This window comes from Canis aureus, chromosome 9 (genome assembly GCF_053574225.1).
Source record: "Canis aureus isolate CA01 chromosome 9, VMU_Caureus_v.1.0, whole genome shotgun sequence".
Lineage (NCBI taxonomy): Eukaryota > Metazoa > Chordata > Mammalia > Carnivora > Canidae > Canis > Canis aureus.
In genome coordinates this window covers 48,073,892-48,097,096 of record NC_135619.1, presented here as the reverse complement: position 1 = coordinate 48,097,096, position 23,205 = coordinate 48,073,892, and the positions used below count along the sequence as shown (strand labels likewise).

General features: G+C 36.8%; 1 protein-coding gene across 13 annotated transcripts in view; it reads right to left on the bottom strand.

The window, feature by feature from the left end:
* Positions 1-596: 596 nt before the first annotated feature.
* The window catches only part of PCNX1 (pecanex 1), a 163,706-nt gene continuing 141,097 nt past the window's right edge, over positions 597-23,205 (bottom strand). For 9 of the 13 annotated variants that reach the window (XM_077909812.1, XM_077909815.1, XM_077909813.1 and 6 more), the window contains 8 exons: positions 22,970-23,120; positions 16,796-17,026; positions 15,423-15,697; positions 13,818-14,023; positions 9,824-10,266; positions 9,283-9,423; positions 9,048-9,084; positions 597-852 (listed from right to left, as the gene is read on the bottom strand). In XM_077909812.1, coding sequence (XP_077765938.1) covers positions 623-852; positions 9,048-9,084; positions 9,283-9,423; positions 9,824-10,266; positions 13,818-14,023; positions 15,423-15,697; positions 16,796-17,026; positions 22,970-23,120 — 1,714 coding nt within the window. In that variant the 3' untranslated portion in view covers positions 597-622. Of the gene's footprint in view, positions 853-3,571; positions 9,085-9,282; positions 9,424-9,823; positions 10,267-13,817; positions 14,024-15,422; positions 15,698-16,795; positions 17,027-22,969; positions 23,121-23,205 lie in introns of those variants that run through there. The other 4 variants (XM_077909820.1, XM_077909826.1, XM_077909819.1 and 1 more) reach the window with 3 other exon arrangements.

The following is a 23,205-nucleotide window of genomic DNA, read 5'->3' as shown; positions in this document are numbered from 1 at the left end:
GTGAAGCGAGTCTGTGTCTTTAAAAACTGAGAATATTTGTCACCAACGATAAAATTTGAACTCTTGATAAAAACAATTTTAGAACACTTGTATCTGCTACTATGAGCTTTCTAGCTCCCCAATATAGGTGTATCTGACTGATATTGATATGAAAAAAGGTGATTTTAAAAATAATGCATAATGAAATATGTTAACATTTGGAAGATCTGCATAACTATTACCTTATAAATAAATGGTGTTACAAAATCACACCCAGGTAAAAGATCCATTCCAAGTTAGGTAAGGCAACAGATTTTAAAATAATCCAGACAAATGGGATTCTATATCACAACTGACCTTTAAGAAAGTACCACTTGTCTAATTTTAGTGAAGTATAAAACAGAATATCAACAATTTCCTGAAAAGACTATTAAAATAACTCTTCTCTTCCAAATATATATATATATATATATATATATATATATGGCCAGGTTTTCCTCATATGCTTCAACCAAAATAATATAATGCAATACGCTGTATGTAGAAGCAGGTAAGAGTTCAGATGTTACACATTTAAGTTAGAAGCTTAATTTCAAATAAAGAATGTTAACACGTAATGAGTTTATTAATTCTTTGAGTTTATTCATTTAGAAATAGTATTTTTAAAACAGGTTTTAATTTCTAATGCAACAAATACTGATATAAACCACATAGACAAAAGCTCTTGGGGATCCCTGGGTGGCTCAGCGGTTCGGCGCCTGCCCTTTGGCCCGGGGTGTGACCCTGTAGTCCCAGGATCGAGTCCCACGTCGGGCTCCCAGCGTGGAGCCTGCTTCTCTCTCTGCCTGTGTCTCTGCCTCTTTCTCTGTGTTTCTCATGAATAAATAAATAAAATCTTTAATAATAATAATAAAAAAAAAAGCTCTTTGGGATGGGGTGAGTGCTTGGTAATTTTTTTTCCAAGTATTAAGAGACCCAAAAGTTTGAGAACTGCAGTCCTAGAAAAAACCAACTTGCCCAAACTAACAATACAGAAAAATCTTAATCCATAATTAGAAGCATTTGCCAAAAAATTGTTCCAGGTCCAGTTGGTTTCACAGGGAACTTCCCCCCTCCCCAACACAAAATAATCTAAGGAAGGAAATAATTTACACAGAGAAAAGCAAAATTGACATGAGATGTAAGGCAACCCCTGAGAAAAGGAGAGCAAACATCTGGACCTGTGTCCCCCTAAGTATCTGCTGATTTTCTGCTCTAGATCTGCTACAGATGCATCCTAGAAGAAACACCTAATTTTCAGGTGGTCTGAGTCCCTGTTTCTTAAAAACAATACTTAAATTTTGGAGAACTATATACAAATCTGTTGTGGACATTGTAGTCAATGCTTTTGCATGCACTGTGTAGCAACCACACTGTTTGGGGAACGGACTCCAGCTTTGAGGCTAGCTCTGATTTGTCTGAGCCAATCATGGTAATTCTGTTTTTGTCCATGACTGGTTTAGAAGATCATAAAATAAAATAAAATCTTTACAAAAAAAAAAAAAAAAAGGTGCAAGAACTATGCTGAGGCTTCTAGGAAATTTTCTCATGTAAGAGAGGTAACTGTTAGTTTTTTTCTTTCTGATGGGTATAGAATGGGGTTCCAGACCTACAGACAGCCAAAATCTGAAAGGAAGCCAGCATACATAGGAGGTAGAGGGAAAAAAAATCACAGATATACAGAGTTGGAGTAACATGAACAAACCAATCCTGAAAGCCCAGTCTACCCTTAATTTTGCAGTGAACCAATTTCCTATATTCAGCAACTTTGAAATGAGTTTTCTTTCTTGCAAGTATAAGCATCCCAAGTAAATTAGTATTTTGAAACTATTTAAATGAATAGTTTTATATTGCAATTGTACAAAAGGAGTCACTCCCAAATTTATAAGCTAGACAAACCTGCTTCTGTCTGAAGAAAGGTACACCCTCCATTTATGCTACACTGTATTGGTAGAAAACCAAGAAGTTGTGGTGGTGTGTGAGAACAAACCGATTAACCATTAAGAGTATAATGAACAGAGGCACTACTTGGTGTCAGCTCAAATTCATCATTGTCCTGGGATGTTTTTATCTGATAAACACATGGTTGGGACGCCTGGGTGGCTCAGTGGTTGGGGTACCTGCCTTTGTTTGGCTCAGGCCACGATCCTGCGATTTGGGATTGGGTCCCACATCGGGCTCCCTGTGTCTCCTTCTGCCTGTGTCTCTGCCTTTATCAGTCCTTGTCTCTCATGAATAAATAAGTAAATCTTAAAAAAAAAAAAAGGTCAAGAGTATGTGCTTTAGAATTGGACTGGAGACCTAGAGTATTTTTATGTAGGCCAATTATTATATATTCACACAAGATTCTGGGCAGCAATAGGGAGCCCTGGACCAAAGAAGGACTCTTCCTTTGGGCACAGTTTATACTGCACATTGAAATTGAATGTTTTCTTAAAAGGCTGCCAGACAAGATGGATTCATCTCTAGCCACTTGCTGTTTCTGTGTATCCTAAGAAGTTACAAAGCAATCCAGGTATTCTCTTACACCAAATTACATTTTCCCCAAGTATGAAGTTTAGTTATACTTAATTTCCTTTAATAAGCACATATTAGCACAATAAGGGGGAATGAAACACGTATTTTGTATAATGAATGCAGCCTGAATACCCAAGAAACCACCATTTGGTCATGCCCTTACTTCACAAGGCCGTTTTCACCTTCTCCACAGGAAAATGCATCTAATCTGGTGAGATTCAGTGGCTACCCATCAGCAAAACTTCTGGATCCTTTAGGAGGAAAAATCCAGTAAACTGTACTTTAAGAACGATGAAAAGGTTTTATGGGACTTACATGTCACGTCACTCCCCCCTCCTTGAGTCTCTGGCTCTTAAGGTTGATACAGCTCACATATATGAGTAATTTCTTTCTTTGAAAATGTGTTTCATTTAACTCAGCAGGTTTCCTGTCACTAGAAAAAAGACTAAATACCACATTTCCAGTTGTGCCACTGTGATCCTGGGCGGGAAGACAGCAAACTGTCTGGGACTCTGATATAGATGGCACATAATCTGCAGCCTGGTGGTTTGGGTTGTTACTAATAGCTAAAATGACTCACTAATGGCTTAAGTGATTTGATCACGAGTGTATCTATTCTCATTGTTGGGTCAGCTTGTACTTTCTTTAAGTATTATACAGATAAAAAGTGGGTTAAGAACATGCCTCAGGTTAGCGTTTGCCTGATTTTGATGACCATAATCCAAATGTTCACTTCCTTTTTTATATAGTAACTTAGTGTAATGTGGTGAACACATGTACACTATTATCCTACATGTTCCATCTAATATCATTAATATGACACATTGAGATAAAAGATATAAACTACCACCTTTCTACCAAGTATGAAAAGATATCCTTTTAATATGAAATATGTACATGTCAGCTGATTCATGTTTACAGGCCAAAGCTTCTGATTAAAATGATTTCAGAACCAAGTACATGTTTTAAAATATGCTATGCAGAGCTTAATATGGTATACTTGAATTTTTCTTAATTTGACAAAAATGGACAGAAGGCAAAATGAAAAAAAAATTTATTTCCTCAGTGTTTTTATCCACCGTCAATACTGTATTTTTGATGCAATATATTTGCAAAGAAAAAAACAATCTCAGCTTTTATTTTCCATTTTAAACAACTACAATATTTACAAGCTATTTAGAATAACAAACATCCAGACACACACACACACTCACGGACCCACGCGAGTACATATATTCTTATCTCTGGTTTATACTGAATGCTGGTAAAGGCAATGAATGCTTTCAGAGCCCATGATCAGAAAAGGGAAACCCATTTTCCTTCCTCACACAGATCTTCCTGAACCATTTTTAGCATTCTTCCTTCCATTTCCTCATGCAGAGCTCATTGTAGAAAGGTAAGGTAACCAGTTTTTACAATTTATTTTTACTTAAACTGTAAGCTTTAAAAAGCATAAGCAGACATGATTTCCCCCACATTTCTGTTATTTTGGTTGCAGAATCAAGCTTCAGGTATAAAAAATCTTGTTCAACCACAGTCACACTAAACCCGAGAGTCATCTGGAGCAGCCATCTCATTTTCTACCTACTACTCTGTTCTGAATACCAAGGCATCACATCATCTGTGCAAGTAACACGCAGGTATCCATCCTTACCATCATCTTCCATGACCATTGTTCCTTCTAGCATGGCTCCACTGAATCACAAATTGTCAGGTGCAGAGCTGGGCATAGGAAAAAAGGTCTGACCCTATATAATAGGTATGTCTTACGAAAGCGTTGTCATGTAACCTTGCGATGACAATCGGTTCTGGTTCCCCCAAAGAATGTTGTTGTGTTGCTTCCATAAAATGACAGATAATAAAGTTCAGCTCGTAAATAGAACTTATTTACTCTACTTCAGAAAGAATATGTGGCTGATAGGCAATAAAGAGAAATTCTTATACGTAATTCTTGAGATGACCCTGGTGAGGTGATTCAAAGCAGAAAATATATTTGTTTCAAGCAAAATTAATGCTCCACTCACATACCTACCAGATCTACTTGTATAATAATTAATTCCTTTCCAGTCACAATTCTTACTAAACATTTCACAAGCTAAACATGAGAAGGCCTAGGTGTATACCAACCAGATTTTTTAAATAGAAAAATGAAGAAGAGAGAAGCTGGTTTTTAAATACTTAAAAACCCCTACAGATACCCAATGTAATAGTCAAACTTACACTGCACAAATACATGGTCATATATGACTTTTCTCTTTCTCTAGATCAATAAAACTCAATTTCTACATAAGACTGAAACCAAAAAGTTCCCAGTATCATTTTAGCCTTGATTGACATTATTCTTTCCACTCATTTTAGAATTAAAGAAAAAGCCTTTGGAATAAAAATTGATGTTGGATACCTTATCTGAACAATTTATCATATCAAAGGAAAAACTAGACTGGGTCTAAGTCTAGGCAAAGTAATTTGCATGATTACATTATACACTACAGAAAAGAACAAGAATGAATCCTGAGGGCTTAAACAAAGGGGTGGGGGATTGTCTATATTAATGAAAGAATAAGGAAGATAAACAAAAAGGTAATTAATCTGGACAGCAGTTTATAACTTAATCACTAGTAAACATAAATTCAAGGACTTCTCAAGCAAAATTACTAAGGTATCTTTTTCTCAAGTCATATATTTAGGAGGAAAGATTTTTGAAAGTTAAAGAAGATAATTTTAGACTCTGGGCAAATCATAAGTTTAAAAGACCTCGTTCTGGATGAGTGACTCAGTGCAGCAATCCACCAAATGAAGAATTTCTAAGCAGAGGCAGAAGCAAAGTGGAATTTATTAAGGCTAAGCTACCCTTGCTTAGATTTGAGGCTGTTTTTTATATGCTGATAGAGGATAGAAAAATAAAGCAACACAGGAAGAAAAACACATCTTCCCAATAAGCTTAGTCTCTACATAAAAACTTACATTTTCATTGCCTGATATTTGGTGCACAGAGTGATTTTCCACACCTCACTCAGGATAGAAACATTGTCTACTTCTGTTTCAAGGATTAGTAGAAGTATCTCAGATATACTTGAAATATTTTTAAAACTACTTCAAATCTAATGGAAGCTCATCTTCCAATAATAGAAACCCAAAGAAGGCAGAACACTGATGAAGTTTATTCATTAATTTCCTGAAAGGTAATTAATCTCCTCTTACCTTAAAAAATATACAGTCTCACCACCTACTCTCCCAAGCCCCTTAAATATCAACAGCTTATATTAATCTAGACTCTTGGAAAATTTAGAATTCTCAAGAAAAAAGTGAATATTTAAAGTTTTATCAAGTACTGAAAATGGTGTAAAAAGAGGACTCATACACACGTTACAAGCTGGAAGATTAACCAAAAGTTTAAATTTGAGTTATAAAATGATTTTTGCCAAAAAAAAAAAAAAAAAAAAAAGATTTTTGCCACTGAATGAGGAAATAAGAAAAACAGCTAGCAATTTATAATTCACTCCAGGACTCTCAAAGGAAGGAAAAACCAAAACCAAATAAGAAAAAGACCAGTAAGTTATCAATGAAACTCTGTTTAAGGGAAATGCATAAAAAGCTAGTATTTTAATTACATATTCTTATTTTCAAATGATGGAACTCTGAAAGTTTTGGCAATTGTGAATGAAAGACACTAGCTTTTGTACACTGATGAAGAAAGTTAATCAGGGAACCTAAACAAACAGCTCACTACTCTCCAAGGTGGGGTGGAGAAGGTAGACTAAGGATGATCATTCTACTTAATGGAAGCACATATGTTTCTATGTAGTGATTTAGGTCCAATTATTAAAAGTGAATCTTTCCTTCAATAATTACTGCTTCCTCCAACATAATTATTAGAGAACTATTTTGACTTTAAAAAGACTATCAGTTTTAGACTTAAAAAATACAAACAAGGATCCTGTTAGGGTTCCTAATTCATAACTTCACTACAGGGCTACTTGATAATAAAATTCAACTTGTTTTGAGAAGAATGTCCATAGTTACCACCCCAAATCAAGACCCAATATATCTATTCTGTATAAAATCTAGTCTTGTGTTTTTAGAGTGTATAATGTATTTAACACATTGGGAGTGGGAGGCTAGAAATAAAAATAATTCTAGCCCTCCTGAAGCTCTGATTTTTCCCCCATGGAGGAAAATGAATTATCCTTCATTTAAGACTGAAAGGGCTCCACTATCTTCCCATTTAGGTAATGACCATGAAAAGATCATATTCACTTTAGAAAGAAAACAAGCAGCAGGAATCACAATTCCTTTGAGAATATTTTAAATAAATGTAGATGGTTAGACAGATCAGATACTGTTTGAGAAGAGAAAAACAAAAGCCTAAACCTTAATGACATACTGTAGATTTGCCAAAATGAGGCAAATACAGAATGTCACAACAGTATCAGGAAAATACTTTTTAACTGGTCAATTTAGAAAGGGTATCCTTTGTGTAAAGGTTCAGTAAATCATTCGACAAATGTTCTTAAACAGTAAATTTTGCAAAGTGTGAAGTATGGAAACCTCTGTGTGTGGCACACTGAGTCCTGAATTACTATAGAAATTTTAAATTAGAAAAGGGCCAAATAGATTTTGGGATAAAAATGCATTTGGGTGGCATATATTAGCTACTGATTTCCTTAATTTCCCTTCCTTCTACTGAAGTGTTACACTATACTGTAGGAGCAGCAGTAGGGAGCAAGGAAGGTGGCAGCTTCTCTCCCCATCACCTGATCAAGACACCTTAAACCTGTTACCATCCAAGACACATGTGGTCAGGCACATGTGGTCAGTGAGTACTGGAAATAGGGCTCGTGCCATGTTTGAATTAGTAACACTTTGGATGCACTGGATAACTAAATTATATGATTTAAGTCAATTTCACCTGCTTCTTTTCACATCACATTTACAGAGGGGTAGAAAGATGGCTGCTCCTAAATGCTCAGAGGAGATACACAGTCGTCTTTGGAGTTTCACACAAAAGGGGAAAGTTCTCTGAAGGGTTTAAAAAATGCCAAGAGTTGAAAATGAAATCTAAACTGCAGTTTCCACCTAACCCAATTGTAAATCTGAATTATATATTTCCCTGAATACACGCATATTTTTTAAAAAACCAATAAAATTTATGAGACAACATATGAAGTCAATTTCACAGTTATAAATATTTCAAATTACACCTACACACTATAAATTACAGGAAAAAAATTCAAGTAATAGAAAAAAGAAGAGAGGAGCAAAACAAAAGGTGAGGTTATTCAAGAGGGATATAACAATAAGAACTGCACCATTTGGATAATCTTGTTTTTGAAAAAATTTTACTTGATTAACTGAACTGCACGTGAGTAACATCAAGAGCTAATAACTCTTAAAAGAAAAGCAACTGATTCTCTCTTTAAATTCTTGGATGTTCATCTTCTTCTTTGAAAAACGAAAATATTTTCTTCCCAGAATCGACCCCAGCAGGGCTTGCCCCAAGTGGAGAGAAGCAGACTGCCTGGGGCACACCTGTTGCTGGAGTTCATCTGACATGTGGACACAGGAGCTGGCAGTGGTGTTCACAGGACCGATGCACTGACTATGGTCTCCAGGAAATGCCAATGGTGAAGTTAAGTATATCTTGAGATTTAGTGTTCATTTTAAAGAAAACACCCAATGTACTGGCATGAAGTGCAGATTACTAACAGAAAAGCAGCAGCACAGTTCTGCTATGTATGTGTAAGGAAAGGGAAGGGGTTAATCCCAAAGGCAATTTAAATAATGGTATTTTATTTTTTTATATATAAATAAATGTTCTGAGAAATCTCAGACTTTAGTGCATTGTTGTAAAAAATTAGTGCAGTTTTCTCATTAAAGTTTTTAGCGCTCAAGGAATAAGATAAATCTATGTTCATAGTCTCTTTCACTGTACATTAAACGTTCATACTGCTAAACGTCGAACTGAAGGTTTTATATACTGGTCTGTTCTTAAAAATCAAGGTAAATGGATTTCATGTTCTGTGACCAAACATGGCAATTATTTTTGGCAAAGAAATTAGAAAAATATGAGATCGTAGTTTAGAAATAAAGAGTTTGTTGATGTAAAGCATAGGCAATACATAGGAAAAAACCTTTTTTAAAGATGTATTGTAACAGAACTTTATCCTTCATGCAAAATGTTTTCTCAGCAGCTAACTTAAAAAAATATTTCAGCTTTATTTGGGGATGGAGACAGTGACAGGAGTCAAGGTGAAGGGCAAAGGAGAGGCGCTTAACCAAGCCTGCTCTCCATCCAAGTCTCTCCCATACAGGAGCAAAGAATACCTGCAGGCATCTTCCACGCTCGCCTCTCTTTTTCCAACATCTTGGAATGGAGAGGGAAAAGAAATGTAGTTATAAAACACTGGCTCACACTTCGGCCCCAAGTTCTAGTACCCCAGTTTCAATGACAGTCACATATTTATCATCAATCTGGACCAGAAGTACTGTCTTGTCAATGTGGGATCTAGTACCTGGATCTCTGCTGCAAGGCACCCATCGGTGAATCACCTAATGATTCAGAATACAATAGATTAGTGGCAAAGACCTTGAAAATATTGACAAAATTCACTTAAAATTAGAGGTAGTATCTTTTGGTAATTTAGCAAAAGGTACATTTAAAAAAGCAAGCACATAAAATTAGCTAAAAACACACAAGTCAGGCTACAAAAAAGTGAGACCATAGGTCAGCTTCATAAGAGAACTTACATGGCCTTCCATGCCTTCCTGAGGACTCCAGTCTTTCCAGCTGTTTCTCCCAGCTTTCAACCGAATACCCTCATCAGGCCACTGCAGCTCCTTCCTTTTTGACAGGTTGATTCCATCCAGAATTTGACTGGGATCTACAATCTAAATTGCAAATAAATAGGGGTCATTTCCAATTCAATTTTTTCTTTCTGATGACAATTACATAATCTCAAACAAAATTTCTTTCAGACTCTGTGTCTCAAGCTTTCCACTGCCTATAATTGAACAAAAAGCAATCTAAAGGGCCACCTCCTGAATTCCTTTTAGCCCACTGGCAGACCTTACTTCAATGGCCACACAAAAGCTGAGTGGGAACAAAAATCACCACTGAAGAGCTACTTGCTTTCAGTTCTCACGCTGGCAGAAACTTGTTCAATATTAAAAATGTTCTAATCTTCACATTAAGTAATATGAAGGTGTGTTCTCACCAGAATCCTTCACTTGACAAAAAATAAGGACAAACGAGTGACACATACAGCACAAGAATGGTGTGCTTACTCACCTGGACTCTGTAAATCACTTCCCCCCTTTTGGCGTGTGAGTTATTGGCAGGACTTGAGATGTTGCCTGGCTGGGCATCAGTGGCACTGGCCTGACCTCCCTCTGTCCCAAGAAAGCCCACCAGAGTATGATGTTTGCAGGCTGGGATGCTCTGGCTAGAGCTGCTGGAAGAAGGTAGGCCATGCTGCACACAGGCCAGGCCGCTCTGACCAGAGGGCTCCATCTGGTTCACCATAGAGAGGCGGGACTGGATGGAGGATGGTAAGTTTCGAAGGGATATCTGACTTGTGGAAGAGCGCCGGCAAGGTACAAATCCTGTGGTGGACATTCGGAGAGACGAGTGCCGGCTGCTGTAGCAGTAAGAAGACTGGCTGGCCACTGAGGCTCGAGCAGGGGACTGTCTGACCAGGCTGGACTGTACGGAATGGGAGCTGTGGCTCGTGCCTAGCGAAGGATAAACAACAGCACTCATTCTAACTGGAATCATTCAAACACTTTTTTTTTTTTTTGGTAGTTTCTAAGAGTTTTTCCCTTAAGTAATTACTTGGTGAATTCACTGAATTTAACATTTATACCTAAAGCTTTTTTTTTTTTCTTTTTTTAAAGATTGTATTTATTTATTCCTGAAAGACACAGAGAGAGAGAGGCAGAGACACAGGCAGAGGGAGAAGCAGGCTCCATGCAGGGAGCCTGACATAGGACTCGACCTGGGTCCCCAGGATCACACCCTGGGCTGCAGGCAGCACCAAACCCCTGCGCCACCGGGGCTGTCCATATAGCTATAACTTTAAAAAAAAAATTATTTTTTATTGAGAGAGGGAGAGAGTGTGCATGCACAAGTGGGGGGAGAGGGAAAGAGAGAGAGAGAAAATCTCCAGCAGACTCCCTGCTATGCATAGAACACAATGCGGGGCTTCATCTCACCACTGTAAGATCATGACTTGGGCTAAAACCAAGAATTGGATGCTTAATCGACTGTGCCATCCAAGCACCCCTATACCTAAAACTTTTAATGTTGTCAAAAAGAAACGAATATCTGAGATCTCTTTTCTTATGTGGTTTTGATAATATAATTTGCTAAAGCTTTATAAAATTAAAATTCTGGGACAAAAAAAACCATATAATTTCAGAAGCTATCAGAATTTAACATTGGGATAAATCCTAAAATATATTCCACAGAAATGTTTCAGGATAATAAGAACACCTCTTTCATATTTCAGAAATGAAATATCTCATGGAAATAAGACAAGAAATATTTATTAAGGGTCTACTATGCAGCAAGAGCTGTAACTACTATTTCTCAGAGCATAGAACTAATGTCCTTGCAATCCATTCCAATGACAAACTACACAGTCTACAGAGAGATGGTGATGCCACACTGTGATTTTCATATCCACTAAGGGATTACTACTAAATATGAATCATCAGTGATACTGAATAGTGTGTCCTTTTGTGTTCTTTTTCAAATGGCTTGATATGATTCATCAGGTTCATCTTTTCCTGACTTATAATAGAAATGTGAAGATTAGGAAATAGTTTTTAATTATATTTTAAAAAATGCTTCACATACTTTCTATCTGAAAATAAAGAGCTGATCAAAATGAGAGTATTTAAAGCACACTGAAAGTTTCAGCTTTTCACTCAGAAGTCAAAATAGAAATTATAAAATGTTGGTAATACACCTATTTAGAGTCTTAATTCCAATGCTATTGGATTTTTTTTTTTTCTTAATTTAACTAAATGCCTTAAAACTTCATATCATTCATGTGAAGCAGAGCAGAAAAGACAGTTCTGGATCAACCAACCAGCCATATGAAAATAGATGAAATCTGATTCCTATTGCATACCAGGTGGACTGCAGATCTTGTGTAAAAGGTAAATTAGTAAAAAACCAAAGAAACAAAAAAACAAAAAAAACAAAAAACAAAAACAAACAAACAAAAACCCAAACCTTCTTGCCTTGGGATAGGAAAAATTTTCTTAAGTAGGATATTAAAAAACACTAATCATAAAGGAAAAGATCAGTAAATTGCTCTACACTAAAATTAAGAACTTCTTGTCAGGGATCCCTGGGTGGCGCAGCGTTTTAGCGCCTGCCTTTGGCCCAGGGTGCGATCCTGGAGACCTGGGATTGAATCCCATGTCGGGCTCCCGGTGCATGGAGCCTGCTTCTCCCTCTGCCTGTGTCTCTGCCTCTCTCTCTCTCTCTCTGTGACTATCATAAAAAAAAAAAAAAAAAAAAATTAAGAACTTTTCAAAAGAGGAGGAGAAACCCTTCTCAGGAAGAGAATGGAAAGCCAAGGGATAGAATGGGCAAAGGTATTTGTAATACAGAAAACTGACAAATAATTCAAATACAGTATATACAAACAAGAATAAGATAACCATGGAACTGAATGTATTATGCTAAGTGAAATAAGTGAGTCAGAGAAAAAGAAATATCATGTGATCTCACTCATATATGGAATTTAAGAAACAAAACAGATGAACATAGGAGAAGGGAAGGAAGGATAAAATAAGATGAAAATTGAGAGGGAGGCAAACCATAGGAAGCAACTCTAGGAAACAAACTGAGGGTTGCTATAGGGTAGGTGGGTGGGGAGGTGGGGTAACTGAATGGTGGGCGTTAAGGAGGGCATGTGTAGGGATGAGCATTGGGTGTTGTATGAGACTGATGAAGCACTGAAACCAGTGCTGCACTGTATGTTAACTAACTTGAAATTTTTAAAAAAGGTAATCAAAGAGAAAAATGGGCAAGAGCCTTAATAGGTACTTCAAAAAAAGAAAAAGGGGCCAAACTCATTTTAAAATCTTCCAATATGGGACCCCTGGGTGGCTCAGTGGTTGAGCATCTTGCTTTTGGCTCAGGCTGTGATCCAAGGATTTCTTACGGGGAGCCTGCTTCTCCCTCTGCCTGTGTCTCTGCCTCTCTGTGTGTCTCTCCTGAATAAATAAAATCTTTTAATAAAATAAAATCTTCCAATCTTAGGTATCAGAGCAATGCAAATTAAAACAATGACTTAAAGACTACCCTTCTCCTGTCCCTCTGAGCAAGCAGGGAGCAGAGGTGGGAACTCAGGATGGGCATTCCAATGTATGACTGGACAGAGTACCAATTGGTAAAAAACAAAACAAAAACAAAAACTTGCTAGAAATAGTTTTGGCATTATATGCCATGAATCTTAAATATTCTCATAAACTTTGATATAGTTATTGTATTTTTTTAAAGTCTCTAACCCAAGAAAACAGTGTTAATAAAGTTTATTATAGGGTGCTGGCTGGCTCTGTCATGTTGAATATCTGCCTTCAGCTCATATTATGATTTCATGGTCCTGGGATTGAGCCTCGCATTGGGCTCCCTACTCTGTGGGGAGCCTGCTTCTCCCTCTGCCTCTCTGTCACTCATGAATAAATAAATAAAATCTTTATAAAAAAAGAAAAAAGCTAATTATAACATTCAGAAGAAACCAAATCACTGTCCAATGAAAGAAAAGTTAAATTCATTATACTAAATATTAATTTTAAAAATGATATTTTCAAAGAAATGATATTCCAAATAATATATTTGGAATTATATTATAATTAAATAATATATTTAATTAACATAAATAGGATAATGTCCAACCAAGAATCAATCAAAATGTTATTTTTACATATTTCCAAGTTAGGTAATATAGAATTATTTCTCTCTTTTTTCTTTTTGATAAAGAAGGAGGGAGAGAGAATAAGAGAGAATGTGTGTGTACCCTCAAGTAGTGTATAGAAAGGCATGGGGAGGGGCAGAGGGAGAAGGAGAAAGAGACTCCCAACAGGCTCCATGCCCAGTATGAAGCCCAATTCGGAGCTCAATCCCATCACCCTGAGATCCTGACCTGAGCTGAAATCAAGAGTCTGATGCTTAACTGATTGAGCCACCCTGGAGCCCTGGTAATACATAATTCTCTTTATACACACATACTAAGAAGGTTAGACACATAATTTTGTTTTCACATTACCTAGTGCTGGAGGATAAGACGTGACTGGAGGATGGAGTCCTGCTCCTGACCCTTGCCCTGGATTTCCAGCGCTTCCCTGGGACACACTGCTATGAGGGTCACTGGCACTTGTCGCATTGTTACTAGTGCAGGACATTCCGCCTCCAGTGTCAGAATCTTCAATATTGCCACCGCTGTTACAGCCAGCCCCACACCCTTTCCTTAACCTGGGAACAAACACCAGAGCAAACAGCATTATCCCACCATCACTTCAAGATAGGTGTCTTATTCTATTTATAACTATTCTGACTGTTTAACGCTATTAATGTTCATCTTTGAAAGTCTTTAAAGTGCAATCAATATTAGAAACAAAAAAAGGCAGCTGCATTTTCAAAGCATGGCCTAAAAACTATCCCCCTCTTATACTCATTGCTTCAATTCTTCCTAATCTACCTTCACTTTTACATACTCCATTATCTTTCCTTAACCATAATAAACTGCACATAACAAAATTGTAACATTAAGATGGAAATAGGATTCTTGCCAGTGTGTGTTGGTGCCTCTGAAGTGTGCAGTGCCTGAAAACCTAATTTCTGCTGTAGCACACTTGGAAGAGAGTTGCTCTAATCATTTTTGCCTTTTTTTTTTTTTTTTTAAATTAGGGTGACTGACTATCCTGGATTACCCACAACTGTCTCAGTTTTGCTAGAAAACCTGCTTCCCAGGTGACCTCTGAGTCCTGGGCAAACCAGGAAAGTTGAGCATCCTAATCTCTGTTATCATTTCTCTCGGGAAAAGAGAACTCAATTTCTTTAAGGCAATTCCAGCATAACAGATGATTTTTGAAAAGAAATTTCTTTGAACACCACTCTGGTTTATGTTCTTTCTGTTTGGATAGGGGCTGACATTAAAATGGTGATTTTTTTTTTTAGTATGCCTAACGGAAAATGCCTATTTTAGAGTTTGCCACCCTAACCCCACATTCTGTTTTTCTTAAGTTCTGTTATTTAAAGGATCTAAACAAAAGCTCATAAGAAATTGAAAAGATACTCTGTAATTTTTCTTCACCATCCACCAAACTATGATGTTCCTATATTGAACATCATAATTTACTAGAAAAAGGGCAAAGAAAAAATTCATCTACCTACTTGAAGACACAACAGATTTCAGATCTGAGTGATGACTGGATTGTTAAAATGGCAATAGTATCACCTAACTAGGAGTTTCAGTAAGTACAGTGTGCTCCCCCTACTGCTAGAACGGAATAAAACAGAAGGTAAGCAAAACAAGTTTATGTTTTTCTCTAATTTGCTGTTTGTTGGCCCACACATCCTAATAGTGGCACTGTGCTGCAATAAAGAGCCAAAAAAAATTAAAGAAAAGAGAACTATTCAAGATTCTACCAAATGCTGGATCAGTGACTCTTAAGCAGAGTTGTACATGAGATTTATCTAATAAGAGTCTAAAGACATCAGACTAGTTTCTGAAATTCCTGATATAATAGGTTTATATTGTGTTATGGCAATTGCATTTTTTCTATAAGCTTTCCAGGTTGATATTCATGTAAACTGTCTCCATTAAGAGAGTCAGGATACACTACCAATGATATGCAGCTGCATGGCTCACCTGTGCCAGGTTGACACTATGAAGTTTCTAATATTTCCCAAACTGATAGGTCCCCCAAGGATTTCTTTGAGCTGTTCATGGCTGTCAGAGTAAGAAGTTGTCAGCGGTGAGACAAAGATTGGGTAGCCAATAGGTTGATCACAAGATGAGTTTATCATGTTTCTCAGAGCTTGTTTTGCATTTTGGATGCTACCTCTCTCTGGGTTGCGGTTACGTAGAAAAACAAGTTCTTGCTGTTGCCCGGCCCAAAGACCTCGGACACATTCCTTATTAACCTAAAAACCAGAACACATGGGAAGTAGGTTAAGGGCCAAGGATGAAATTCACATCAACAGAAGAGTATAAAGGGAAGGATACAAAAGACATACGAGAACCAACTATGAAAAGCAGTTGTTAACAAATACAAGTAGGTCATATTTGAATAGGAGTTCATCAATTTCCCACTGTTATAGTGGACTGTTAAATAATAAGCACACAAAGAACTCTTTTCTCTGGCCTGTCTGGTAAAAAATATCAAGTTTTCCAAATTGATAATGCATTGAATTTTGTAACTGAGATAATATTTTTGATAGGAATGAGCAGTAACAAATATTCAGAGTTAAAAAGATGTGACTTTGCATGTTGATTAAATCAAGTGGAAAAAAGTGAATCGTTACAAAACTATTAAAATAAAATTTCATAAATTATGTCTCCTGAATCCATGAGATGTTTAAAAAAGCAACAAACAAGGGGAGGTGAGTGGGGAGAAGTGATAATTGGGTGATGGGCATTAAGGAGGGCACTTGATGGGGGTGCCTGTGTGGCTCAGTGCATGATCCCAGGATCCTGGGATTGAGACCCGCATCGGGCTCCCCACAGGGAGCCTGTTTCTCCCTCTGCCTATGTCTCTGCCTCTCTCTGTGTGTCTCTCATGAATAAATAAATAAAATCTAGGAGAAGAAAAAAAGGAGGGCACTTGATGTAATGAGCACTGGGTATTATATGCAACTGATGAATCACTAAATTCTATTAATGAAACTAATAAAAAACAAAAAACCACACAAAAAGTACAAGCTATAATATTATTTTGCAACTTGGAAATCAGATTAGTGCTGATGTTTTAAGAAGAAATGTGGCCCAGAGAGCATATATAAAAGACTGACAAAACAGAAATAAGTAAAAATTTTAAGGCTTTATGGTACATGTAAAAATTTCAGAGGGCAGAATAAATTACAAAATAAATCAAATTGAGTGCTCATAAACAATCAATGCTAACGTGGTATGGTCATTTTTTTTTTCTATAAAAAGAGTTCCAGTCACTTTTTAAAGTTGGGATGAGGTTATGTAAGTTCTATTTTTCCCCCCAGACATGAATAAATGCCTCAAAAACTTACCTTAATGACTCTGAAGCTCAGGTAACGTCTGTTCAGCATGATGATCTTGTATTCATTGGTGCCGTCATCCATGACATGCCTCAGAGCAAGAAGGGAGGGAGAGTTGGCAAGGACTGCACTCCGCCATGCAGGGTCCCCTTCATGGGCTATTACGAGATTCTTTTCATGAGACACAATGGCTTCATAGAGCACAGTAGGGTCATCATATTCATCTGGAGAGGTGAAATGATCCTAAACAGAGAAATAAAAATATATATTTTATAGGAAAAGAAGGACTTCCAGTGGAATGATCAAAGCTTCTGGAGTTACTAATCAGTTACTAAATGAAAATTCTGAAATACTGGTTTAATATAAATATTTCATATCCACATATTAATGTTAGAGATAAATTAGAGAGTCTTAAATTTAACCAGGTTAGGAGTTAGCTCATTGAAGAATTTTAAAATTCTTCAACCCAATCCTAATTTCTGAGTTTTATATAAATATTTTACCAATTTTTATTTTTTCTTGTTCAACTGGGGTTTTACATGTGTTCATTCATACATAATTTTTTCTGTTAAAGGACTGTCTCACTGGTATCAGTTAAGGAAGACTAAACCACATAAGTTCTCTAAGTTGTGTTTCTTTACAAGGCACTTTTCACATAAAGCCACATCTCTAGAATGATTCCAATACAGCATTTTACCCTGCCTCTCATCTAGTGAAGATAAGATTACAAGTCCTTGTCCTGAAGAAGCTAGTCAAGTCTTCCCTGTGAAATCCCTTGGTCTATGTAACAACCACTCTTGCATTCCACAAGCCATTACTTAATATCTATCATGTGCAGGATCCTGTGGCAGAGAACAAGATGAAAAAGGAATATGTGGAATATATCCGCCCTTCAGAAACCTGCAAATTAACAGGGTATTCAGGACATATACCCACATAACCATAACATAAATCTGAACTTCTGAAATGAAGAATACACAATCTTAGATATTCATAGTAGGGAGGTTGATAGATTTTTACATCCAGGTAAAGAAACTCATCTGTACTCAAGCCAAGTGACCAGATTGTGTGATACTGCAGGGGCAATGGGTGAGAGTAAGAAGGCAAACTCCCCAACGATACACCTCCATGTCTGGGAACTGGCCTATATAACAATAATGAAAGTATTCTCTGTATACGTAAATGAAGCTTCATAACATAATGTAACACGTTTTTTCATCTCTTAAAACCTTGCCAGGTAGGTTTAGTACATAATACTAGCATTTTGCAAATATCAAATCTGAAGCTCAAAGAGTCTTAGCTGCTTCCTAGGTTTAGAAAGTTAGTAAATGATTAAGCCAGAACTTGAACACATTTTTAAAGAGAATGTATCATTCTGCTTTTAAAAAATTATATGATTATAAGTGTTAATTGAAAAACCTGTCAAGTCTAGTTGATGTGATTTGGGAAAGTTACACAGTGCAGCTGGTTTTGAACTGGATCTTAAAGAATGAAGACAATTTCAGCGGATAGAGAGATAGGCACCGTGCAGGAAAGGGAGAGAGCTCCAGGCAAGACATTCTACAGGGGAGAAGCACAGGTCAGGGAAGAACCTGATAAGGGTGATTATAACCTGAAGTCTCTCTGTGGGAACTGGGTTTCCATGTTGTTGCCAGGCACTGTGCTAGACATTGGGAAAGAGTAGTAAGACAGATACGAGCACTGTTCTCATGGAACTCAGGGTCTAGTTAGAAAATACTAAAAAAAAATTAGAAAACTAGCTTTAAGCCGGATTGTAGAGCACTTTCCTTGTACCTTGTCTAGATTTCTTTTATTGGGCTGGTACACTCACTCCCCTCTCCTCTGCTTTGCACACTGGCCCTTAACAGCTCATAGTTATTGCCTTCTCTTAGAACTGCCTTCAGTTGATGGAGCTGCCTGGGCAGGAAATGCCATCATTGGCATTTGACATCAAGTCATCACCTGACTGTGGGGGAGCTCAAGGTACACCATGTAACTCTTGGTGACACTGACGCTCCAGAACTCACTCTAAATCCAGCAGGAGCTAGAATTCAGCCAAAACAGTTTTGGTTAGCTCCTTCCCTATTCTTTCCTACTTCTCTCCCTTCCTTTCATACTCCCCTAAAGGCACCATGTCAATCTCTTGCACAGGAATCCTGGATTCTCAACTCTGCTTCTAAAGAACGTGGCCTAAGCTAGCACTTACAGTACCTCTGTACATCATACACCAACCATCCTGACTTTTCTTTTAAATACGGAGCTCATTTTCTTATACCAGCAGATAGCTAGATGTCAGATGATGTGCTCTCTTTCAACAAACAGTCCTTTAGGAAAGGAACCATATCTTTGTACAGTAGTGTTGGTGCAACTTTTGAATGGAAAAATCAAAGTGCAGAGATAGGCAATAGTTATACTCTTAATAAATGGACAAAGTCGGAAATTATTAGGCATGCCAAGATGGAATATGTTTAATCTTGTTCAAATATTTCTTTTCATTGGCTTAAGATGGTTGGATGAGTGTTGTTTTAGAGGCAAAGTATTTGAAATAAGCAGAATGTCCATGGATAGGGAAATGGTTGAATATACTACAGTTAAAAATTACATTCTGGAATACTATGGAGCCATTAAAAATATGAGGTGCCTCTATATATGCTGATTTAGAAAGTATCCGTGTTATATTAAACAGGGGTTGGAAAAATCATGTGTTACAGATTGCTCTGTGTAGCACAAAGGAAAATATTTGCATATATAGATGGAAATGTCTATAAACTCAGGGAAATAGAAAAGATGTTCATCAAATTATTAGTAGTGACTGCTTCTTGGAAGGGTTATACAATGGTATGGGGTGATGAGAATACTTACTCTTGGGGGAAGCTCACTTTTTAATGTTTTTCATTATTTTTCAAATACAGAAAAAATGTTCCCAGTTCTGAGAAAAGTTTTCAAAGCCATTTAAAAAATATACTTGAAAAGTTATAAGCCAGTGCACACAGGAAAATAACGAAACTCATTCATTTTTCATTCACTGACCACCAAGCATTGTGCTAAGCAATGGAAAGACAAGGAGTGGTAAAAAATGATCTCTGTCTTCAACCACATATTTTAAGATTTTCATCATATATCACTTATAAGCCAAACTAGACTCTGATTAGTTTATTTTAGTTCTAACAACCATGTAATCTTCAAAGAGACTAATGAAAAAGGTAAAACAGAGAAGGAGGTAAAGTATTTTACAACATGATTAAATAGAGGACAAGAACATGAGAACACATGATAAAGGCAATTTTGCTTCATTTCCCTGAGTTCTGAGTCTTCATTTACAAATTGGACTAAAATAATCTTCTGGATGTATACGAAAGCACTAATATGCTATACAACACTGTACAACTACAAATATCACACAGATTAGAGTAGTTTTTATTTATAAAGTAAAAGCATAATATAATCAATTGGAGAATTTAAAATAAAATAGACTATAAAGGAAAAAGCAAAAATTAAAACACCTATAAAGTGTGCTAAATACACATTGATAATGACTGTCAAGGCAAGAGTTAAATGAAATTTTATATTTCTAGCTTTCTGGGAACAAGATCATTTCAAGTTTGAGGTACAATTTACATACCTCATTTTACTATACCATCTTAAGTGCGCAATTAGACCCATTTTGACAAATATGCACACTCATATAATCACTGCCACAATATAAAACTTTTCCATCACCCCAAAACATTCCTTCTTGTCTTTTGGCATTCAATCTCCACATCCTAAGGAACCACTAACCTGCTTTCTGTGGCTATAGACTAGTTTGGCTTTAGATTTTTTTTTTTTAAAGGTTTTATTTATTCATTCATATGAGAGAGAGAGAGAGAGGCAGAGACACAGGCAGAGGGAGAAGCAGGCTCCATGTAGGGAGTCCAACGTGGGACTTGATCCTGGGATTCCAGGATCATGCCCTGGGCCAAAGGCAGGCGCTAAACCACTGAGCCACCCAGGCGTCCCTGTTTTAGATTTCGTATAAGTAAAATCAGATAGTATATATATACTCTTTTTATGTCTGGCTTCTCCTATGTGCATAATGTTTGAGATTTATTCATGTTGTGGTATCTAACAGTAGTTTATTTCTTTTTATTGCTAAGTAATATTCTATCATGTAGATAAACCATAATTAGTATGTTCGTCTGTTGATGGACATTTGAGTTGTTTCCGGTTTGGGGCTATTACAACCAAAACAGCTAGGCACACACATGTGTAGACATAGACTTTCATTCTCTTAGGTAATTATCAGGGGGAGAATTGCTGGGTTGTATGGAATGTGTATGTATATCCTTTCTTTTGATATATAAGTCTATTTGTTCACTTTTGTGAACAATATATGAAATATATGAGTATAATATATGAATGTTGGAGATTTCCACAACCCAGCATCTGGCTCAAAATGATGCTCAATAAATATTGTTCTGGCTACTGCATAGGTCAATCTCATCCTCCTCAAAGGTAAATCAGAATTATGGAATTTCTCCAGGTTGTATTTGTGTTCTCTACCTTCCCCCTTCCCACCAGCCTTCTGTGGCTCCTGGGTTCCTGATTCCAACTCCCACCGTTTGCCACCATTGTTGTCAGTCATGGCTACTAAGAGTGAGCTGTGCCCAAGTGTGTTGGGCCAAATATAGGTGAGAAACACTAATAATGCCATACCCAAAGAAACATGTAAGGAAATGGATCTAGCAGCAACAGGTAAAAACAACTGTAGGGAGAGATAGGGGCAAAGACCTAAGGTATCATAAAATACAGATTCCCTATGCCTCAGCTTCTTCTCTGACAGAGAAAACACCTGTCATACTATTTAGAATTAACTAAAGATGTCTATCTAGAGCTGTTAGATAATCATGCTATATAAAAGAGTATTTATTTTATCTTTTATATACACAGCAGATATATTAATAGTGATTAAGTGCCTTTTGTATCTTTTATATACATAGCAGATATATTAATAGATTAAGTGCCTTTTGAGAAATTCTGAAGTTTTAAAAAAATTTTAATTTAGTCATCTTTTTCTTTTAAACACACTGATTAGGCTCAAAACTATAAAGCTAGTCTGAAGATGGAAACTCTGTTTGTTCCCAAATGTGTATGTTCTCCATGATCCTCAAAATAGTACTCCATTTTCCACAGAGCCTTTCTAATAATATATCCCTTATCAGTAATTTCCTAAATAATATGGGACATTGACTTCATTCCAACAGTTTAGATCACAGTAAAATCACTTGAGGAGTAAATTCACTCTTTATTTGGAGGAAAAGAAATTCAAACATTCGAGGACAGTAGATGCATTTTAGTGAAGTTTATCATGTGGTCTTTGTCATCAGATCTGATGACTACTGTCAAGTGGAATGATTAGAGTAGCAAGTACCAGTACTTAATTTCCTAATATAGTCTTGAAATGATCCAGGGCTTTGGATATGTATTTTGGGTCCACATTTTAATTTTATTACCCTACTAGTTTAACTGAGGCTAAATCTGTCCTAATCCTCTATTATTCTATATAACATGCTACATGAAACTCATAGTTCAGTAACAGCAGCACTAACAACCCTCCTGAGATGCTACTGCACTGCACTGGGAGTTGGTTAACATTCACCTACAGAGTGATATTCACCTACAGAAGAGGTCTGAATTACAATCATGTGAAATGTGAGGTCAAAACAAGAATTATACAAGCCAGAGAGCTTTATTTCCAGTTTGTCACTGCTGACAGCTTTCAAGTTCATGTCCAGATCAGTCACTCTCTGCTATTAATATGCAAATTCACCCTTAGAAACACAGGTTCAGGCTACTAAGATCTAATATCTTGCCCTAAGTCATGTTCTTCTGTGTTTCTTTCTTTCTTTTTTTTTTTTTTTAAAGGTTTTATTTATTTAATCAAGAGAGAGAGAGACAGAGGCAGAGGCAGAGACACAGGCAGAGGGAGAAGCAGGCTCCATGCAGGGAGCCTGACGTGGGACTCGATTCCAGGTCTCCAGGATCATGCCCTGGGCTGTAGGTGGCGCTAAACCGCTGAGCCACCCGGGCTGCCCTGTGTTTCAAATCATAGTATTTCTCAAAAAGTTCCTAAGAAATGTAATTTGGAAGTTAAATGAACAAGTGCCATTAAATATCAATAATGCATTATAAGTCTCCTTTTCTTACCTGATGAAGTTTAATGGACATGCGGATTCCTGGGACTACTACTTTCCTTAGCAATTCCATGTCAGCAAAGATCCATTCATCTCGAATTGAAGAGATACGGAAATCTCCCTTAAATAGGGCATGCAATCCATAGAGGAATGACTCTAAATTACTGTTAGGATTGGAGATAAAAGTTTACATATTTTGACAAAGAACTTCCATTACACTGATTCTTACATGTGGTTGTGCATCAGAAT